General features: G+C 41.3%; 1 protein-coding gene across 1 annotated transcript; it reads right to left on the bottom strand.

Moving 5' to 3' along the window:
- Positions 1 to 197: 197 nt before the first annotated feature.
- Positions 198 to 22,116, bottom strand: RRP1B (ribosomal RNA processing 1B). The gene is made up of 16 exons (XM_035315922.1): positions 21,890 to 22,116; positions 18,326 to 18,408; positions 17,365 to 17,422; positions 16,552 to 16,637; positions 15,437 to 15,498; positions 13,593 to 13,722; positions 12,200 to 12,264; positions 11,482 to 11,645; positions 10,820 to 10,914; positions 9,920 to 10,017; positions 9,566 to 9,585; positions 8,610 to 8,735; positions 7,111 to 7,862; positions 5,329 to 5,475; positions 4,580 to 4,646; positions 198 to 3,475 (listed from the first exon to the last, which is right to left on the bottom strand). Exons 1-16 carry the CDS (start codon positions 22,020 to 22,022, stop codon positions 3,285 to 3,287), a joined length of 2,277 nt encoding a protein of 758 aa, XP_035171813.1. The 5' UTR covers positions 22,023 to 22,116; the 3' UTR covers positions 198 to 3,284.
- Between the last annotated feature and the right edge of the window lie 60 nt (positions 22,117 to 22,176).

The following is a 22,176-nucleotide window of genomic DNA, read 5'->3' as shown; positions in this document are numbered from 1 at the left end:
TAGCTCAAGGTGCACGAAGAGGAGTATCCTATCACAGCCCTATGTTACTTCTGACACAGTCTTCTTCATCACTTCTGGTTACTTCATACAGTATACAGCCATAATGAGAGAAAGCAGTGTGAACGCAACAACTTTGTGCTTTCAAGCAGGCCCCATATCCCACCCCCCACATTTACAGATTTATCCAAAATACAATGTCCACAAGAAAAAAAAGATTTATTGAACAAGACTAAATGATCTAATGCTTAGACACCAAATTTGCATTAACAATGCTGTTGCAGAGGTACATAAACAATGCATGGAGCTTTTTAATGCATGTAATGAGTCTAAGCACAGGAAATACAAAAAAGGGCATTTAATGCCTTCCAAGTCACAAAGCTTTGATAGACTACAGAAGATCTTACATGCCCAACAATTCAAATATAGTTTCAACTTTATACCTTGCTGAATTTTGTGCTTTTGAGTTCTCTTGAAGCTATAAAGAATTATAAATGATTTGAGCTTAAGAAATGCAAAGCTGATCAGATTTGTAACATACCTGTAGATAACCATTATAAAATACTGTCTTTTAAAAGGTATGCCAGAAACATATTTTAACTCAGAGTGAATGGCAGCTGTAGAATTAGAATAACTCTGAAAAAACTACGAAGAGACAAACAGGTTAGATCAGTTTTTCTTTTACTTTTTTCCCCCCATAGATACACCTCTCCTTACAATGCCCTTTTGTCTGTGCAGTGGGTATCCCAGATGTAACATTTAAACATTGAAGACAAAAAGAAGAAAAATGGATATTGCAACTTTCACTATGCAAATATTTTGCATAGTTTTTGCATCAATTTAACCCAACAATGCCAATGAAACTGAATTGACAGGGTTTGATTTTTGTTTGTAAAGTTGTCCTGGATGAAGTTCTAGACACTGCTGCAGACAATACACACTCCACATGCATATGTACAAAACACTGTGGCAGCGCCATGGCACACCATTAGGCATGAATCCCAACACACAACCACACCACTAAAATTTTAGCTAAAAAACTGACTGCCATTCCTGCCTGCTCCATTTATTACTGTGGGCAACAGGGTACTTGAACAAGCAACAGGTTCAAAAGATTCAGAGCCAATTAAAAGAGATTTAGATGACTATTTAAATACATTTCCATAATAGGTTATATATAATAAACCAAACCCCAATGCATCCCCATCCTTGATTTATCTATGCAAACCAGATCCACCTACTGATTGTTTGCATCTCTATCCTAGGAGGAATATTGCATCTTCAACATACTGCATGAACAGCCATGCACGTACAAATTCTTTTATGCAAATTCCAAACGACTTCTCACCCAAGTACAAGATAAAGGTACAACACACTTATTGTCTTGTCAGAAAATTGCATTATGCTAATTAAAAAAATGACATTTTAAAGATTAACAATGATTGCTCGAACAGCAGATATTATCAATTTTATCAGATGTATTCTCCAGAGTTCTTTACTGATCTGTTAAACCAATAGAAACTTTTTTTTTTTTTAAATAAATCAGTCCTTCATTTATATGAGAAAAGACAAGCAAAATGACTTTCTAACACTCTGATGGCAGTACCACAAATTTAGTGCAAGAACCAGCATGGATTAGAATTAACTGAGACCAACTAGCAATCTACAAGGACACAAGTATTTTGAAGGAACTCTAGGTGAACTATGAAAGAGTGGTTTTAACCCAGTTACTTATGGGGAGTAATCTGTCGGAGGACAATCAGCAAAGACTGTTAAAAAGTAGTATTTGAGTAAGCAAATATGTTATGCCACAACGTTTAATTTTGCTGGCTGAAGCAGCTAAACGTTTATCAGTTATCATGAGACAAAGTAATGAAGCAGGCCTACTCTCTCTCTTAAAGGATCCTGGAAGCAGCTGGTGGGAAGTTTCATGAACAGCTTTGTTCTGGCACCAGGTCTGCTTTGAAACGGAACTCTAATGTAGAGATCTGCTGCAAAGCCTTTACTTCATTTGCATAAGCAAAACTTTCAAAGAAACATTTAAAATCTTTCAACCATATCAGAAGTTTAGATTTGTTTGCTCTCCCCTTCCGCACAGTTCCCCCTCAAATTACATTAATAGATTCTCAGAGAAGTACACCTCACTCTGTACCAAAGAAGCAAAGAAAAAAAAGAAATCAAAGCATGCACAGCAGCAGTAAGAAGTCCAAATAAAAACCTAATACAAGGAAATGCTGCAGAAAGAACTCTCTTCTGGTTCTACATCAAAGCCAAAACCAAACTGTTCGGGCTGTAGAGTTTCACCCTGTGTTGAGAGGCACCAAAAGTGTGAGATGTGTACCCTATAGCCAAGGATGCACTACGCTGATCTAGCTTTACTACAATCAGAAGTTCATTCATTGAATGAGATCTGAGCTCTGGTAAAATGTGGTGACACCAGCTGCTAGAGAGGAAAATTACGATCCTTGTGAGACCTTCAGGAAAGTCAGCACAGGGGGTGGACGGGTGGGAGGGAGACTGCCTGGAGTTATCAAGGATTTCTTTCATGTGAGAGCATTGTTTTGGTTACAGTAGAGAGAAGAAGCCAGCTTACAATATGACAAGTGTAAGTCAGCTTTGGCACTTGTGTTACCGCAAATAACATGGTGAGTGTTCTCAGCTCTACAGGCAACCCGCTGTGAAGGCTTATTTGTATCGGTGAGCAGCTACGCATTTATCATTCCAGGAAAAGCTTGCTTACTTGGGTAAAGTGAAGCAAGTCCAGCTGGTATTAAGCAGAGACATGAGGTAATCATTATTTCGAGAAGGATTAACAGATGAGAAGGTTGACACAGGAAAAATGATGGGGTAAAACTTTAAAGTTACATGAACAACTAATAGGGTTAAAAATGTGTGTTTTTTACTTCTTAAGCCCTATCCAGTGAGAGACAGTTTAACAGCATGAAGTGCAAGTTTTCTTTAACTGGCTCAAAAAATTCCCAGAGCAATCTAACCCTCAACATTCCTTAATTAAATGGATGGGTCTCTTGGGAATTACATGGACAGAGACCAGACTTTTTGTAGACCACACCTGAGCAGAGACTGGATTTTGTTTCTCTTCTGTTAATAGAAAAAACAAATATTTCAAGATACAGCTGAAGTGGTGTCAAAATAGCAATGTCCCAGGTCACAACCAGAATCTTGTATATACAATATTAACTTAAAAAAATAAACAAGTTCAAAATACCTCCAGAGAATGTTCTAGTTTAGCAAAATGTTCTGTACAAAAGTAGGCCACATCTATTAGTTTAAAAGAAGTCCATAGCAGTTGATTTCTTCTTAGCTGGAACAGTAAATGGTTTCTTCAGCTTAGACTCTCCTGTTGGGGTTCCTGCAGGTGACTTCAGCACTCCGTGACGGGGTTTCTGTTCAGGGTTGAAAGCTACACGGGACAGTCCTTCCGGGCTCACCAAGATACTTTTGTCCGTCTTTTTAAATTCTGTTGAAAATCAAGCAAGCAGGTTAAAAGCAATACAATTCCTGGGCCCAATCAATCAATTGTGGAACTGTCCAGCCCTGGAAGTTTGCTTTAGATCTCTAAGTCCATCACTAAGGATCACACAAGTCTAGCCTAAGACTTTGGTGGAAAAAGAGAAAGATCGTGGTGAAATGCAATTTTTGGCTGAGTCTCTTTGAGAACGGGATCTGTCGCAATGCACAGAGAAGCTGTGAACCATTCCCCGTGGCTTCACAGGCTGGAGACTTAGCCTACTCCTCAGAAACAAGTGTTTTATGTACCCCAAACACCCCACGTTCTTTTAAGGGATCACAATGGGTGAGTAGTGGTGCTGTTCTTATATTTAAGCAGCGCATCTCTAGAGATTGCTGGTTATCACCTCTGCTAGTAGATATGCATTTCTCTTCTTTGTGCAGCTGTGTTATATTCACATAAATACATATACCAAACCCCACTATTCTCCATTTGAACTTTGCCTATAGCACACATCCGAGTAAAAAAGAGTAGCTAAATGAATACATGGAATTGGAAAATGTCTTGCTCCATAGCACAGAAGTTGGGAACAGGGAAATCTGTCTGCTTACATGTGGGATCCAGGGCAGGACTGATATTTATCTACTCATTACTATAATAAATCAGAAGCAAACAAAATAAAGTGAAGCTTTGCTGTAATACAGCCTGAGCTCATCGTATCAATGCCTTTGTTCTAATATACAGCACTCAGCAATGAAGAACATGAAGTGCATCTGCTTCCTGAGAGGCAACCCTGTGTAACAGGAGGCCCAGGAAGGAGAGCTTGTCACTACTGCGCTGTTTTTAGTCTGCAAGGCTCCATCTGCAAGTCAGTGAAGTAGCACCCTAGAATCACTCAAGTCTAGCATTTTGGGCATAACATCCTGAATTTCATCATCTCCACTGGATGGGAACTTGAGGATGCTTTATAAACGGGTTCGTGAAATGTACACAAGTATTTAGACAAAAAGGGATGAGAGCGTGAGAGACAGGGAGGGTATGTGAATGTGTACAGCTTCCCCCTTCCTTGGTAACACAAGAGGCTGTGGAGACACACAGATATATCAGACTCACCAGCAGTCATGTTTTTATTCAAGCCAAAGGTGACTTTTTTGGAGCCGGATGATTGCAGTTTATTCAGCTATGAAGCAAAATAGAAAATAAAGTAAGACTTGTCAGGCAACAGCATGAATTCTTTTACCTCCATCCCCTCCAATTCTCTACCACTGAAATGCTGCCCTCTGCTATGACAGCACTGATTTTCCAGCTAAAAGCAAACATCCCGTGTGTAGAGAAGTGACATTCCCCCTAAGGTCCTTACATAATTCAACAAACAAGATTCTGTATTAAACACACTGGCTTCAATGCGCTCACACCTCAAAGCGCAAAGAGGGCTTGAAAAGATGAATGTTAAAAAGGTTTAGAAAAGAAGGCAGTCTTTTGAAGCCCTGTACTGCTACCAGCTTCTGCAAGTGGGAAGAAATGGAGGCTCAGAGTCCCTTAGCATGACCAAACTCAGTTAACGCTTTTGTTTTCTTGTGAAATGAGCAGGTTCAGAATGACATCCTTACAACAGAAAGGTAGTTTTGAAATCAGTGCGGGAGGAAGAAGAGACTTTAAAGATGCCTACAACTCATTTTCTGAAACTCCTTGCAGAGAGAGCCACACATGGCTCCAGAAATGCAACAGTATTTCCAGGTTTATCTGGTTGTGTCAAGAGACTAACAGACTGGAAGAGACAGCAAGAGTAAGGACATGCATGCGCTTAGTTTGGGGAAGAGACCTGTGGCAAGATGTAGATGCCGTTTGTGAGATCACATTACCTGCATGGAGGCCCTGGTGGCAGAGATGGCGCTTTTGGCTTTCCTGAAGAATACCGGCTTTGGTAAAGTTGATTTTTCAAATTTTACAAAATCACTTCCTGGTTTTGCTTTCTTTTTCTTTAATGGTGCTAGAGCGGTGCTGCTTTCCTATAAAGAGGGAAGGAAAAAAATCCTCTCAGTACAAAAGCACAGTAGCTAACTATACCTAGTACAACAATTGGTGCTCAGAGCTTACCACACATGGCTCCATAAACACTGCCACAGCTGAGAGCATGCTAGCTGGTACTCACACAAGCCCATCATCCTGATTAACTCTCAGGAACTAAGCTTACAGTTACCATGACTGCAAATACAAGGCTGGCTCTGCTCTGGAACATGAAGCTCATTGCATAGCAAGGAAAGTGGAACTTGTGAAACATTTCCCTGGCCCATGAGAATGCAAACAAAGCCAATTTTTTTCTCCTGTGCATGAGGCTCCCTTACAAGCAACCCAGCACTCCTGCACCCAAGTGCTGATGGTGTCTTTTTTCTTGCCTTTTAGCAAAATCTCTTCCATGGTACCTCTAAATGGAAGAGAGATGCAGCTAATGAACAAATTCACCTTTAGGCTGGGATGGAGACAAAAAAAAAAAGTAGACTCTGACATCTGTGTACACTCAAGAAACCCAGCAAGTGTATGTTGTTACTGGTTTGATGCCCTCCCCTCAGATTCATACTGAGTATTGCCATTTAAAGCAACCCTTCTTTCCAGCACAAGGCAATTTTCAGGACCTGCAGTGGCAGTGCCACTAACAACACGTCCAGAACCTTCCAGCCTGGTATCTGTGGACTACTGTGAAAGGAAAGTTCATCCGTGCTCTACAGCAACCTATAGATGTGAAATTCTTAAAACAGTTTCCACGGCACAGCTGCAGAGTGTCTGGGGATACAGCTTCTCTCAATTTGAAAGTCACTTCTGCTTTAAAAGTCTTTTAGCTTCCCAGATTCTGGAAACAACCGTGAAATAAAGCTGAACTTGTTTGCTTTTTTTCCTCCTCCTCCCTCTCAATATTTGATTTTTTTTTTTTAATAAATATGTCACTCAATTTCTGGATAAAAGACCAATATTACCTTACTAATTACCTTACTAAAACTAGGAAATAAAACATTTTTCAAGCAATGAAAAAAGAATTACTTATTTTAAGCTTTACTCTGCTCACTTAAAAATCAGTATTCTCCTTCTGACTCAACTTTCAACATCTCTTTCATGACCCTTCCCCACCCAAAACACACACACCCAGCTTCATGGATTGAGCAAGAAACAGCAAATTCTGTTGTTTCTTTGGAATTACACATAGGAAAACTGGCCCGCTGGTTTGTGTACTGACTGACCAGTCAGCCAACAGACAAGTGCTGCCACCCTTTTTGCATTCCCATCTTTTTGCCAAAATGTGCCCTTGTAAGCATGCTGTAAGCTCCACCACACCCGGTGCCAATGAATAAATAACCAAGGGGGTAACAAAAACAACCAACCAACCAAAGACCCACACCCAAATACTACAGATCTCAGCTACATGAGTTTTTCAGATGAGTACCTAGCACAGGCTTTAGTGTCGCTGCATAAGAAGGCATAAAAAAGTGGCAGGGGTGAGGATTTCTGGGAAGCTGGTCCTTTTGGTGACATCAGCACACAACCTGCTCATGAAGTCCCACACTCAGAAAGCTGAGGCCAGGCTTGAAAAGTAGCCTGGCAGTTTGTAAGGAAGGCTGGGGAGTAGGGTAGGGAGAGAGAGATCTACGTACCTCCTGTCTGCTTTTCTTGCATGCAGTCTCCACAACTCCATTGGCTTCAACAGAATTTAGCACCTCTTTTACTTTCCTCTTCTTTTTCAGGGTTGCTGCTTTCTGGTTGGAGACCTTCATCCCTTCCAAACTAACCAGCTTTGTCTTTTTCTTCAATTTGACCTTCTTGGAGAGTACAGATTCAGAGTCTGCATCTCTTGACAGTGTCCCAGGCAAGCTCTCCTTGTTGGATTTCAGGCCAGTCTGCTGCAAAAAGGCATCCCCATTGACCAGGGCAGACTCTGCTTTTTGTTTCTTTTTCACAACCTTAGAAATTAACGGTGTGACAGATGGGCTGGCATCCTCTGCCCCACTGGCATTAGCTGGTCCATTCTGACACGCAGGCTTTACAGGAACATTCTGCACTTTTGGATTGGTTTTCTTTGACTGAGTCTTTTTACTCTGTTCTGTGTCAGTCTGACTGGTCTGCACAGAGGTGCTGTGCTTATCTCTGGTGTCAGTTGTTACATTTTTGGTCTCGTTCACCTCATTTACTAGCACTTTCTTTTTCTTCCTTTCCTTGTTATTTTCTGACACATTTCCCTGGTTCAATACAGTAGATCCAGATGTTTCAGCTATTCCCTCCTCACAGTTTCCATCAGCCTTTCCAGAATCAGCACTTGGGCCGTCCCGCTTCTTCCTTTTTTTCCTCCTCTTCTGATGAACTGATGTCTCCTGCGCACTTGAAGCCTCTTCTTCATCCTTCCCTGAGTCTACCCCAAGAGGAATACCATACAGACGTGAAACACAAAGGAACTTCAAGCAACTGAGCTCTGTTTAGTTATTCCCCCCTGCCTGCCCCCCAACAGGCTTAGCATTTTCCTGCTACCAACCATCACTAGTTTTACTAGTGCAGCTAGTCAACACATTGCATTCTCCCACCTCCTAGCCTAATTAATGTTCTGCTGATCTCACCTCGTCACAGCTGATATCTAAGCCATTTCCTGTGGTAACACCCTTCTGTATAGTAATACTGCTAGGAAGAGTTATTACCTGCCTATTAAGCCCAACAGAAGGCCATCTCAGGTTCAGTAATTTGGTGAAATATTTTGGGGTACAGTTCAGCTTTTGTCATGTCAATAAGCCATGACTCCTGCGTGTGCTTCTTAGAAATCCTTCACCTTTCCAGAAGCACCCCCAAATTCCTGTATTTTAAGTCATTCGATTGCAAGAAGGCTTTCATATCTGTTTTCCTACAGTAAACTGAACTGCTCAATGGACTAATGCAAACAACTGCTCCCATTTCTGCTTTGGATCAAAACCGAGGTGATCTTTGCCTCAAAATTAGTAACAAAGCTTTCACTCCTTTCAAAGAGACCTTAATTTCACATTTAACCTTCTCTACAGATCAGTGCATTCTGAAGAACAGCTTATGTCACCTTCGGAACAGCTCTGATACTTTGCCGAACTGCACAAGTGATTAGGGATAGTCTCTCTTCCAAAGGATGATCTTGCCTTACCTTTTACTTTTCCCAAATTGTTTTTCTCCAAAGGTTTGACAGCTTTTTTCTTTCGCCTTCCCCTGCTGAATGTATCATCATCTTCATCTGTAGAAACATCTTCAGGAAAATCTTCGGGGAAGATTCCTGTTGAGGAAGAAGGATAACATATCTGAAAACTACCAGTATTTCCTATGTTGCTGTTCATATACAGCATAATCCCAAGAGAAAGAAAATCAACTCCCTGTTACCCATTCAGGACAAAAGAAAATCATACCAAAGATTCTTATTTAAGAAAAATAATTATTTATGGACAAAGCACAGGGCTGGCCAAACTGTGATGAGGATTTGGCCACCACACCAAAGATGTGCAATGTGTCTTAATGAGGTTAAAGGAGAAAAAACCCACAACACTACAGTATCATAGAATGGAATCTCTTAGGTTGGAAAAGACCTCCAAGATCACCAAGTCCAACCATTAACCTAGCACTGCCGAGTCTACCACTAAACCATGTCCCTAAGCACACCTGCACATCTGAATACTTCCAGGGATGGGGACTCAACCACTTCCCTGGGCAGCCCGTTCCAATGCCTCATAGCCCTTCCAATGAAAAAAACTCCCCTAGTATCCACCCTATACCTCCCCTAGTGCAACCCGAGGCTGTTTCCTCTTGTCCTTTCACTTGTTATCTGGGAGAAGAGACGGACCCCTACCCTGCTACAGCCTCCTTTGTGGTAGTTGCCAAGACCAGTAAGGCCTCCCCTGAGCCCCCTGCTATAAGCTAAATAACCTCATTTCCCTCAACTGCTCCTCGTAAGACTTCACCTCCAGATGCTTCACCAGCTTCATTGCCCTTCTTTGCGCACAAAATCCTTGACATACACATAACAAAAAAAAATTTGCAATATATATTGCATAGGGAACATTATGTATCGTTTAATGGAAAGAGGCTGTCTGTATGCTGCTCAGTCCTTACCTTCTGCTAAGTCCTGGAACCTGGAGGTGGGGAGGGAGGGAAAGAAGGAAAACAAAAGAGTATTACTGATTTAGTACCAATTATAGCACTAGCAGCATAGTGTCACCGTACTTTATTATACTTTTGTCAAAATAAGAACAATGCATTTTCCTGTGTAAAATACAAGCGCTCATTCCAGAAGAGATGTGCCTCAGAAACCCCAAACCTGAAAGTTTTGAGAAAAGAGGAATTTAACACTTCTCCTGTACCATGTAACTTGCGTCATACACAATCTAATGTCATCTTGCAGTACAAAGCCACCCAGTGTAGATAAACAGCTGCAGCTGACGTGATGTATATTTCAACGGAACTCACTTTCTGACCAGCTTGTACAGACACCTTCTGTTACGCGCAGGTATATTTTTCTTGCTTGCCAGTTCAAAGAGTTTGTCAGCAACAGCCTTGTAATCAAACTGTTGGAGGAAAGTAAGAGAATTTTTCTTCGTTGGCTTATCATGCAATGAAACTCACATTACTCAATAAACTCACATTACCACCACTTCAAGTAGCGTACACATCCTTTAAACCCAAAGTAACTTTTCTCTGTTGAAATTTACACCCCCTCACACACGTAAACTGAGTTTTACAGATGGTTGCTTCATTAACAGAGCAGTTGAACTCAGTATCACTTCCCATAACATTTCTAACCTTAATTCCTATTGATGAGAGAAGCCAACCAACTTCAAAACTCCCCAGAATATTTATGTACCACATTTACAGTACGACACATCCTAATTCTTGCTTAAAAGCCACAGATGCATGAAGAGGATCCACCAAACGCACTCAGGCAGATATTTCAGAAACACTACACTGCACTGGAAGGCCTTAAAAATGCAGACTGCAACATGTTACTGTTTCTCTTATGCATCCCACCACCCTTTACTTTTGCTCTTACTGTCAATAAAACTTATGCTGACTACTTGACTGTTCTTAGTTCTTTGGCTTTTGCCGCACATTCCTGAACTCTTGAAACAGGAAGAAAAGCGCAGAAGGTATGATAGAGGGGAAGAAGGAATCAGAACTTAAACATGGATTTATTTCCTTATGAAGTACTCAGAGTACATTACATAAATACCAACGTACATTAAGGCAGAAGGGGATTAACATTTTTTAATATGTTTATCCAATTAACACCCTTTATTTCAGTACTTCCTGAAAAGGATCAAAAAAAGAAAACAGGGAAATTACTATCAACAAAGAAAGCAAGCAACAAACCTGAAGAACAGGCCCAATACTGTCATCAGCATTTTCATAAACATCCTCTGTTTTATCAGAGCTCTGCGCTGATTTTTTTGAAAAGCATTTATCTGCTGCAATTAAAGAAAATAATGAATATTAATGTTTAGTTTGTAAAAACAGACATACCAAGCACAGCTCTCATATAGGCAGAAGATCAGGTGCATTTTTCTTCACACTAGCTTGGAAATCTGTACTGCTTTAACTACTTTGTCACCATTAATGCAATTATTGTGTATTGCTTATCTGAGTGCTTTTGAATTGTCTCTGTACCAAAGCATACCTGGATTGAAAACATTACTGCTCAGCCTTTTTTTTCCCCCTTTTCTAAACTTTACACCCTCACAGGATGCCAAAACCACACCTGCAAAAAAGTTCTGAATACCTAAGAACCAAAAGCCAGACCAGATTATCTCCCACTGTTGCGGAAAGCTGATTATTGTTTGGTTTAACAGAGACCGCTCATTTCTGTGACATGTTCTAGAGGAACCACTCTGCTTAAACTCATCTGAGGGGATCAAATCACAATTACCCTTACATCACCCTCAACATGTGCTTGAGTGGTTCAGAACAGAAATTTTAAAGAAGCAGATTTTTTGTGATCCTAGTGTTACCAAGGCCACTTAGAATTTTCTCCTCACCTTTGGTTTTAAGCACCTCATCATTTCCGTGTTCATCGTCTTCAGACATGCCTTCCTCATCACTGCCACTACCCAGTTCTTTCATTAGGTCCTCAATGGCATAAGGGGACTGATCCACAATGACTTCAAAGATACCACTGGCTACAGCATGCATCATGCTAGGACTGTATTAAAAGAGAGTAGAAATGAGAATGGGAAGGCAGAAGCATACAAACCCTACCTTCTCACGTTCAAAAAAAAAGGGGGAATTTGGGGGACATAGGGAAAATGTGTAAGAAGGAAGAAAGAAGAGCATCTAGCTCTCCAGATAAGGGAAGTGAACCTGTTACTTCCTAAACAGCAGTCCTTTAAATTGAAATAACCATAGCTGAGTAGGTGTCCTGCCAACATCCCCCTCTTAAATTTCACTGTGTTTATATACTGCTTTACACTACATTGCAGCAACAGAGAAATCTAACCAGATCAGCTGCACCATGCATGTTAAAAACAAAGCTAACCAGACTTTTTTTTTTTAATAAAACCATAAGGGTTATTTGTAACTTTGATAAACATCAGTTATCTTCAAATGACTGCATACACAGTAAAATACCCTTCTTTCTCTACATTCTGAAGTTACACTGTGTTATCTTCTTTAACCCATTTATTAGGATGCAGAGCACTGTTGCAAAAATTTCTTAGTTGAAGAAATAAGAAATACTTATCCTTTCATTAAACTTACTCCTTTGATTTGGCAACAAACTTGCAGAAAGGTTCGATGAACTTGAGATTCTGGTCTGCTGTGAGCTGTATGATTAGGAAAAAAAAATTAGCACAGTAAATATTATATGTGCATACTCAAATTCCTTGAATGTTTGGTGTGGCGGGGGATCATCTTTAAGAAATTATGTCAGTCTTTCAGCATGCTGTCTAATTCCAATGAACAGGAATATTCAGCAACTTTTTCTTACCACTGCTACCACTAACTTCTGGGTACTCCCTGGAAGCATTATAAAAATGCTAACTGCTTTGCAAACCTTAACTTTCTTAGTAGAGGAAACATAATGAGGCTTCTTATTTCAAAAATGGAAAAATGAGACCAAGAAATCTTAAATAGTTTGGTGCTCTTTCACAAAGAAAGCCTGAAGCATAAACATGAGTAAGATCTGTGTTTCTCTTAACCTGACAGCATAGACCAAAACACTGTCAATTACAATATTACTAAAGATAAAGACCTTTCCTTCCCTCAACTAAACTTATAAACACTGCCTATGATTTCAAGTAGTCTGCAAGTCTGAGTCTCCCCCAGGGTCACCTGAAGTGGCTTAGCCATGGATCAAGAGGTCTATTACTATGGAGCTGCAGACGTTATTTATGTTCCAAGACCAGACACTTTTCTTGTAGAGACCTCTCTCTCACTCCACAATCTGCAGCAACAGAAGTTCTGCAAAGGATACAAGTGGAAAATTGCTAACAGTTTCAGCCACTGCTATGGCAAGTATCAGATGCCATAAAGGAGGACAAAAATGAGCCTGAAACTAAGCATGGGGCAGCAGACAGCTCAGCCTTGTGGACTAACAGGAGAAACACTCTTAAGAGAAGTCAGCAACAACAGCTGCAGCAACAGGCTTTCAGCTGCTGCAAAACTCTACAGCATCTACCAAAATTAAGGGCACCTGGAACAAAAGCAGGCAGCAATCCACAGCAGAGAAAGACAGTTGTCATCAGCAAAACAACAACTAAATGTAAAGGTTAACTTGTTGCCTTCAGACCTGTGCATTGAGCAACAACAAAAAAACAGATCTTTGAAAGCTTGTTTTCTTCCTCTATTTCGGTGTATTAGAGAATCAGCCAAGAGCAGGCTTTCTGTCAGTCTTTGTGAAAGCAAGAACTAGCAAACATGTTCATGCAAGGGAAAAGAATTTAAGTCCATTCTGTGAAACAAACAAACGAGAATGGTAAAACTCTTTGCTATTTCCAACCTCAATTTGGAGCGAATGCCAGTAGTCAGAAAACTGAGAGAAACTATTATATTCCCATTTTCTACACTAATACACAAAAACTGTATTTCTTCTGAAGTGCTGAATGCCACAGTTGACATTAATCAGGAAGAAAATTAAAATGTATTTTCTAACCTCCTTTGCACCAACTTTAGCCAATTCTTGAAGATAGATATCAATGAGATGGAACTTTATTCCGCTGGGAGTATTGCTGTCTGGGTCCATAACTTCTTTCATTAATAGCTGCAGTAATAGTTCTCTTAGACTACAAAAAGAAAGAAAGAAAGAAAGAGAGCAAGACATTCTTACTTAATTGCTCAGATTCTGTTTGCTTTGAAAGAAAAAAAAAAAACCCTAGCCATTTCCAGTTTTACCAGTTCTTAAGATGGCTGTTCAACAGCCACGAGGAATAAATCCAGTGATGAATTTTCACATCTTAAAAACCAATTAAATAAGCCATCCATAATTAGAACTCCTTACAGTCTAGACTGTTTCGTAGCATCACAATCTACCAGTGTGCTAGAGTGGAAATGATGGTTTTAAAATTCATACTTTAACACAGACTGAACTTTACTATCCCATCTGATTGATGGATAGGATGAGGGCTTCTGCCATTTGAGCAGGGCATTCCTAAAGCCCCAGACTGTCACATTCATCCTTGATGAACAACATCTACCACCCCCCATCTTACAAGACAATTTTCATTTTGGTGTGCACCCAACAGTTAAATTTAACACTGATCCTTCTCAAACTTGTTTCAGCTGAGCGGACCTTGCCTGTATTGAAGAATACTATCCACTGTCCCTTTGAGCAAAACATTTACACCAAAGAACAGATCATACGCTGTTAGGCGTAAAACATCATCGTCCCAAGAGCTCAAGCCAGAAGTGACTGAGCTGTAAGGGCAGTGGCTCTGTTCAGTAACTAACTTCTGGACTACCAACAAATACTTCCCCCTGCTGGAATTGCATGGCTCAAAAAGACATGCTGTCACATCAAGCTTGGGGAAGTGTCGGTCTACCAGAGGGTAGGAAGGCCCTGCAGAGGGACCTGGACAGGATGGGTCAATGGGCAGAGACCAAGGGGATGGAAAAAGGCAAGCTAAATAATGGCACTTTGTCAGGGATCACTCTGGGTGACCACGTCCCTGCCATGGAAATGTGTGTGGGAAAGAGTACTGGCTTTGTCAAGCCACCTCCAATTCCTTCCTCCCACACTTTGTTGTTTTTTACGGAGCACTTTTAGCTCTTCAACCTGTGGTCGTTTACCCAATAAAAATTAAGGTAAAAGAGGGGATGACAGGCACTTCAGCTTTACATTCCCTTTTATTTCCATGATACCACACCTACATGCATCTGCATTCCAGAAAGCACGGAGAGATAAAGGATAAACTTAAAGTGCTTGATAGCCTACAATTAAGAGACTTTAAAGCTCTTCATCAGTTTAAATTCATCTTAGAGATGCTCTAAACAAAGCAAGATAGCTGCAATTCCTTGCCATTTGATAAGATATGGAAGAAATACAAATAAACTTGCTGATGTAAACCGGCTCCCTGTTGTATACAATTAAGTAGTAACTTCCAGTTCAGTCTCATGAAAAGGCAAGTCATCATGATTAAACAGTGGGGGGGGAGGGGGGAAAAGTCAGTGAGAAACGTACTGCAACCAAGAATAAGTTCCTTTTCTGTGTTTTCTGGGATGCTGACTCAGTCTAATCTCTCCAGAGATAATGTTCCACTGCTAACTCTTTTGGCTAAGTAAAAAAGATCTGGCAAACCCCATCATATATCTGGAGGTCTCGTATTTCAAGACTCGTTTTTTTCTAAACTACTTATCATAAGAGATTCAGAGAACAAATTAATCTTAGTGCTAAGACTTCATGACAGCACCATCTGCAGAGAAAAGGGATCTATTAAATGTTGATAAGAAATAAATTGGGTAACTTCTCTATGAAGAAATTACATTCAGAAGTCTGCTTACCTTTCATCCCAGCCATTTCTTTTCAGCACTTCGAAAGACTGCCTCAGAATCAGACGGATTAGCTGCAAAGTACAAAACCTGTTACACGCATTCATAAGGAAAAGAGTTGGTGTGCTGTAATAGAAATAGATTTCTTTGCAAAGCTCTTCATAGTACAAGATGAAAAGCTTCCTCCCCCAAACATTCAGAGACTTGTCTATTATGTCAAGCTACAGATGGATGCTGTGAGGTTCCAAAGACAGTAAATATCCTCATATAGCGAGCCCAGCAAAATCAATGACTGTCTCTACCATACAGCTTTCTCCTGCTCCATCACCCCGATTTCTTCATTAAGTGCTGCCATATCTAAAAACCCACAACTTCAACTGGAGACAACAATAAGGACAGATTATAACAATAATCATTTAATTGACTGGAACCTTTCGCTAAGAGACAGCCATATGTAAACCAGCTACATTAAACTAGCTCAGAACACTTATTTAACACCTGCTTTCTGCTAACACTGAACAACAAAATACAGCAGCAAGTGTGCCTGCAATTAGCTTCTTTCAAGTAAAAAGATTAAATTAATTTTGTTCTTTAGAAAAGTAGGTCATTTAAGAGTGTTCTTTCACTGATTTTGCCGTCTCTTAATGTAGTGCTTCCTATAGAAAGGACTGATAGCTGAACTTACTACAGTGGATGAGTTAGTGGCGGGAAGTCAGTGTTCTAGTGACAACTGTTTTTTTGTATAGAGTCACAGAAGTCTTTAAGTAGTCTGATCTAAATTATTGATGCTGATGCTGTGTCCACCTAGACAGTATTAATATGTAGTGAGGGCACTTATGCAGGAAAATAGCTTCCTCCCTAAGAAGCTTTTCCCAATGAAAATCCATGAGAAATATCACTGTTATAAAGGAAGGCAAGCAAAAAAGCACTCATGGCATGACAAATTATTTTAAGATCTTGGACAATGGCTGAAAACCTTTAAAAAGAATGTCTTGCAATGCATCATGAAGACAGTCACTTGTCTTCTCTTACAATAAACATAAATGCACGTGCAGACAAAGCTGTCCTCCAGCACAACATCACCATTTACACCAGAAAAGATCTACAAGTGAGCTCGTAAGTATTACCATATAATACTTATCAAGACGCAGATTGTCTAACCCATTCCATTCACGGCTCATAGTTTGCCAAAATGTTTGAATGAACAAGTGTCCTGTAAGAAAATAAGAAAAAAAATCAGCAGCACATCTGGCACAAAAGTTTTTCACTAACCTAAAAATCTCAAGAAATCACTGCAACATGAGGGAGAGATGTTTTTCCCTAGGGGTTTACCAAAGGACTGGGAGAGAACTAAGGGAAGACCTGCTTGAGATGAGTACAAGGACAAGCTGATTAAACTTCAGAAAACCAAGAAAGGCACACAGCTACTTTCAAAGGCAAGTGGAACTACAGTAAGGATTGTAATAAAAGGAAGTTACTGAGCCTGAGCTCTGTATATGTATATTTTCTGTTATAAATGCAAAAATTAGAGCAAGACACCCATTCTGCACTCATGTCTACCCATGCTAGTTTGGCTCTGACCAAGCACTGCATTTCAAGTGCAGTTTCATGAGCTGTTAAGTGTACAAACAAGGTTGGTTTTGAGTACGATATACCCAGAACAAGTAGCTGCAGAATGGCAAAGCAAGGGGACAAGTTTGCTTTGCCACACATCCTGTGAAATCTCACCTTTATTGCACTGGAGGTACAACCCTTCCCCTGCAACAACCAGAGATAAACTGCATCTGATTCAGGGCACAGATGCTTCCCTTAATGCAATCACACATTCCAGCTGGACAACAAACAAAGGAAAAAACAAGGAACCACCTGTATCTTGCTGTCTCTGTTCTGGGACTGTGATAGTGGGTTCAAAATGAGTCAGGTAATGAAATAGTACTTACGAGCCTCAGTACTCTGAATCACGTGGATAAGCTGTGAGATATTATTTGCAAGTTCTTCCTAAAAGTAAATAAATACAGTTAGTATAGCATGTTTCAGAGCTTGGTCTCCTCACTACACATTCAACCAGAAAACAGCAAGTACGAATACAACAAAACACCCCTTAAAATGAAGAAATATTCTCTTAGCAGATGCTTTAGCACCATAGCTGTCCTTCCACTGGATTTAGGTCCATTTTAAGAGAAGAGTCAAGGCTATCAAGCCCTGTCTAGTCTCTGCACACATGATCCTTTTGACAGCAAACAGGACTAAAAAGGGAGGAGAATAATCCAGTATATTTGAATTAACACATTATATGTTTCAGGGGTACTGTCTTAACGTGGGTTCACTGTAGGTGGAACTCTCTGTACTGTTTATGATATAAAACTTGCTCACGCAAAGAGACAAGTGATTTGAAAACTGGTTAAGTGAGGTTACCAAGTTTTGGTACTCCAGAACTGTTATCTTCTGAAATTAGGTAGACGAACTGGAGGAGGAAGCAAAAACTGTAGTGGAGGAAGTGCCAGTGCCACCAAACTCTTCATAATAACAAAAGAAAAGGAAGTTTGAAACTTTTGAACTAGACTAACTGAAGGTTACATGTATATTGAAGTTACAGTTAAGGGCAACCTGCTGCTACTGCTGTAGTCCCATCAAATCCATGCACTTTGTAATTATGCATATTTCATTTGGAAGGCAAACAGCTGCACCTGCTTTTGAAAGGGTGATTGCTAGCACCATGCCATTTAGGCTTCTGTTCATGTGGTGAGGATCACAGAATTGGACACCTCTCCTGCACATGCCACATATGAGCAGCAGCAGAAGAAAGAAAAGTGTGCAAGACTCACCACGGTCATCCTCACTATTGTAAATTAGTATGTTTTAGGAGACCCACTCAGGCAAATATAAAAGCAGTTACTATACCTGTAGCAGAGGTTTATCCTGCATCCACATGCAATAGAACAGCCCCTTCCATATTTTTAGCAGTTCTTCTTGGCTGAAGCCACCTGTGGAATACAAGAAGATCGAATGAAAATGAAAAATCCACCAAACTTCCACCCATGTGCTTTCAAGCAGTAGTCTCTCTTTCCTGCTCTCCTTTACTGTTGTTATATTTTCTTAGCCAAATGTTGATTCCCACTATAAGCAGACTAACTGGAAGGCCACTCGGCATAGTTTAGTCATTCCTTGACTTTAGGCTTCTATCTTGTGCCGAAGTAACAAAGAAATCATAGATGAGATGTGGCTTCATTTGGTAGCATATGCTTCTGACAGTCAACAAGTTTTCTCCTACACTAAGAGGCATAATCAAAGAGCCTGAGCAACTATAAAGAAAATATTTTCATTGCATTTATTCTTGAGGTACAGTATCACCTGAATTTTAACCGCAAAGATTGTTTTCACTACAGTGTAAGAATTCACACTGTAGCCAAAAGCACACATTACAGACAGAAAGTACTACCTGGAAAGAATGCTTGAAAAAAACAATTAGAGATCCCAAATACATTTTTGAGAATTAACATTTTAACAGCATACAAAGTAGCTGCAAAAACCTACTAGAGCTATTTTCAAGCTACGGCCTGTTGCTAGATCCAAATTGAGCACGTTCTCCCGGAAACAAGTCATTTGAAAGCAATCATCAGTACTGCACCACTCTTTACTCAGACAAAAAACTGTAAACATTTTAGTTAAATCATCTTCAGTCATGCTCAGTTAAAAAGAAAGGAAGTAGAGGTGGGGGAAGATACATGCAAAGTGCACCGGAGAAAGCAGTATGCCTACCAGTATTAATTAAAAGTTTAACTTGGATTTGTCAGTGATGTCAGGTTAAACATGATACCATTTGTTTCACTGATTTAATATTCACTTAATAAATGTTATTTTTTATATTTAACAGATTGATACGCTACATATGTAGCGGTAAGAAGCATTAACTCCATAGAGGCATCAGATACTAGGCTTATGCCCCAAGGATATCAGCTTCTATCTATAAAGATGGCCCAAGAGACTTTGTCTAAGGAGCGTGGACTTCCCACAGGGTTGCTTTTCCACAGGGTTGCTTTTCAGACAATGAGGACTTTTAAAAGTGTCCTAGGCAATCCTTTGTCATCCTGACAAAGAACCCTGACTAAAATGTTCTAGAGCACGTTCCTTTTCCCAGTCACTCAGAAAGTACTTTTCAAGACTGGGTTTTCTATTTTTCCATTTTGCGAGCCCTGCTGTCACCATCCACTCCTGGCAAACAATCATTCTGGCAAGGTTATTTTAAAATCTCAGCCTAAATGCAGCGTGCAAAGCCGAAGGCCTTTATCTTAAAGATACCTTGAGAAAGTTTAGTCTTTGTATCTGGACTGTAACTCTATGTACAGTGCGGGAGCTTGCAGTAGTAATCACTCATAAGCAACTACTGAAGACATGCTACTTTAATGGAAGTCCTGTTAGCATTTCTGTCTGGGAGTTATTCTGGTTTGACAATGCTAGTTAAAATTGTTAATTTACTGTAGATTATCTCCAAGAACCCAGACAAGCTTATTTCAGTGGGAATGGTATACTTACATAAATCCTTTACAGCACTGGGCTCAAGTAAACGCAGCTAGCATTTGAAAACATCTCACAATCTTCCTTCTTTTAACGTTTGCTCTCGCTATTCTTTCACCAATTCATTTACTGATTTCTCTATACAATATATTAGATGATACAATCAAATGTGACCCTCCAATCATCAGCCCAGTATAGCACACCTTTCCTCTTTCAAGGCATGGACTTTAAGAATGAATTAACATGAAAAAAAAAATTAAATGAACACTTCCAAGGACTAACATGCTCATCCAAACTCATCAAACACATATAAGGACTTCACCCATTCTATACCTTCTACAGAACTTAACTTCTTTAAAATCAAGGAAGGCTCTATCTCTTCAAAGTCTCCCCAGCATGGCCTAGCATAGACCACACTGAACAGTCCTTGGCTTGTGTTCTGTCTACCTGTGAAACATCTGACCGGAGTGAACGTCAGCAGGAACTCCACCCCCTCTTTGAAAAGTCAGTAAGTTTTCGATTGTTCAAGTTAAAGCGTCTAGCTGGGTTACCTGATGTGTGACCCTTGTCTCTGGCAGAACCCTGCGTGGATATAAGCCTGCTCATTAATAACTTAACCTCCCTTCAACATAATACTTTCTCTCCAAGTCTGAAAAAGTTAACTTAAAATTTAGTAATTACCAGCTTACACGGTACCTAAGAGCAAATCAATCTAAGAGCACTGGAAATTAAGTCACCTTGGTTTCCCAGTTGTTTGCATTTCACAGAAAGTTAACCTTAACGCACAAATAGTTGACATTCCAACTCACTGTTTCCCTGTGTTAGTTTCCTAACATTTTAAGGCTTTAGCTGAATATGCAACCTGTTCCCTGAGTTAGGGTGCTCCTCTCCACTTGGCTGGCTACATCCACAAACTCAAGAGAAAGCTGTGCTTTGTGCTAAGATGCACAGAAAAGTACTGAATATACGATGTCACATCCGGCATAGGAAGTCTCCAGAGCTAAAAACAGATGGAAGCTTAGGAAATATGTGGGGGCAATACCCACATACACTCGCTTGCTCACACTAGGCATCCCCTGGGTCTATGATAGCTGTAAGAAATGGGATGATGAGCTACTGGCCCCCTGGCCTGACCCAGTAAGGCCAGTAATGTTATACATGTCCTTCCCTCTGAAAGCATGGAAAATAGCTCAAATATTATTTGGAAAGGGAAGAAACACCTTCCCCAGGGTCTCTGCAAAGAATTAACTTCGGCTGCGCCAGCCTTTCAGTTTAGATCTTAGTGTGCCAGGTCTAGGCTGCCTCACGGACAGCATCCAGCTTACAACTCGGTGTGCTGGGAACAGCCACCCACGTGCATCACAGAAGCTGCCGGACATCCCCACACCGCGCTCCTTCTTGCTCCAAGGAGGAAGTTTACCCAACGGGGCCCGTGCATTCCCATGGTCAGTGACTGCTCCGGTAAGCCTCCCGCGCGGGTGAGCAGAGGGTGCACACAGGCACCTCCAGCTGCAGCCAGCTGCACGGTGGCCTGCCCGAAGCCAGCAAGCCTGGCTTACACAGGCTGCGGCCCGGCACGCCGCTGAAGGGTGCCTGCTTCGGGCCCCGGGGCAGCCATGCGGGGCTCCACGTGGGCCAGCAAACCTTGCCGATACCACGAAGGCAGGGGGATGAGACAACCCAGGTAACCTGAAGGAGAACCGGCTGCAACTAAGCATCTAAACGCTTCCCCACTCTCCTAAAAAATAAAATAAAATAAAATAAAATAAAATAAAATAAACAGAGGCGAAAAAATAAAAGGAAAAGGGAAAAAAAAAAACAACCCCAAGTCGCCACGCAGCGACCCCGGGCTGGCAGGGCAGGCCCGGCAACGTCTCCGGCCCCCCGCACGCGTTCCCCCGGCCCCCGCCGGCGGGGCACAAGCGCGTCCCCGGGAAGCCCCATCCGTACCCTCGGGGCGCTGCGTGCGGCCGCTGATGTACCCCCGCAGCTTCTTAACGGCGCGGTCCCGGATGCGCTTCTCGTTGGCGGCCAGCCGCTGCGCGAACTGCACCTCGGGCGCCGGCACGGCGGCGGGAGCCATGGCTCAGCCCGGCCCGGCTCGGCTCGGCCCGGCCCGCACGCTGCCAGCCGCGCGGTGACGGCCCGGCCCGGCCCGGCGCTTCCCTCTGGCGTCATCGCGCCGAGCGCTTTGAACCGCTTCCGCGCGAACCTCTCCCCTCCCCCTCCACCTCCCC

This window comes from Oxyura jamaicensis, chromosome 1 (assembly GCF_011077185.1).
Source record: "Oxyura jamaicensis isolate SHBP4307 breed ruddy duck chromosome 1, BPBGC_Ojam_1.0, whole genome shotgun sequence".
Classification (NCBI taxonomy): domain Eukaryota; kingdom Metazoa; phylum Chordata; class Aves; order Anseriformes; family Anatidae; genus Oxyura; species Oxyura jamaicensis.
Note: the sequence above shows the minus strand (reverse complement) of the source record. Positions and strands in the feature narration are given on the sequence as shown.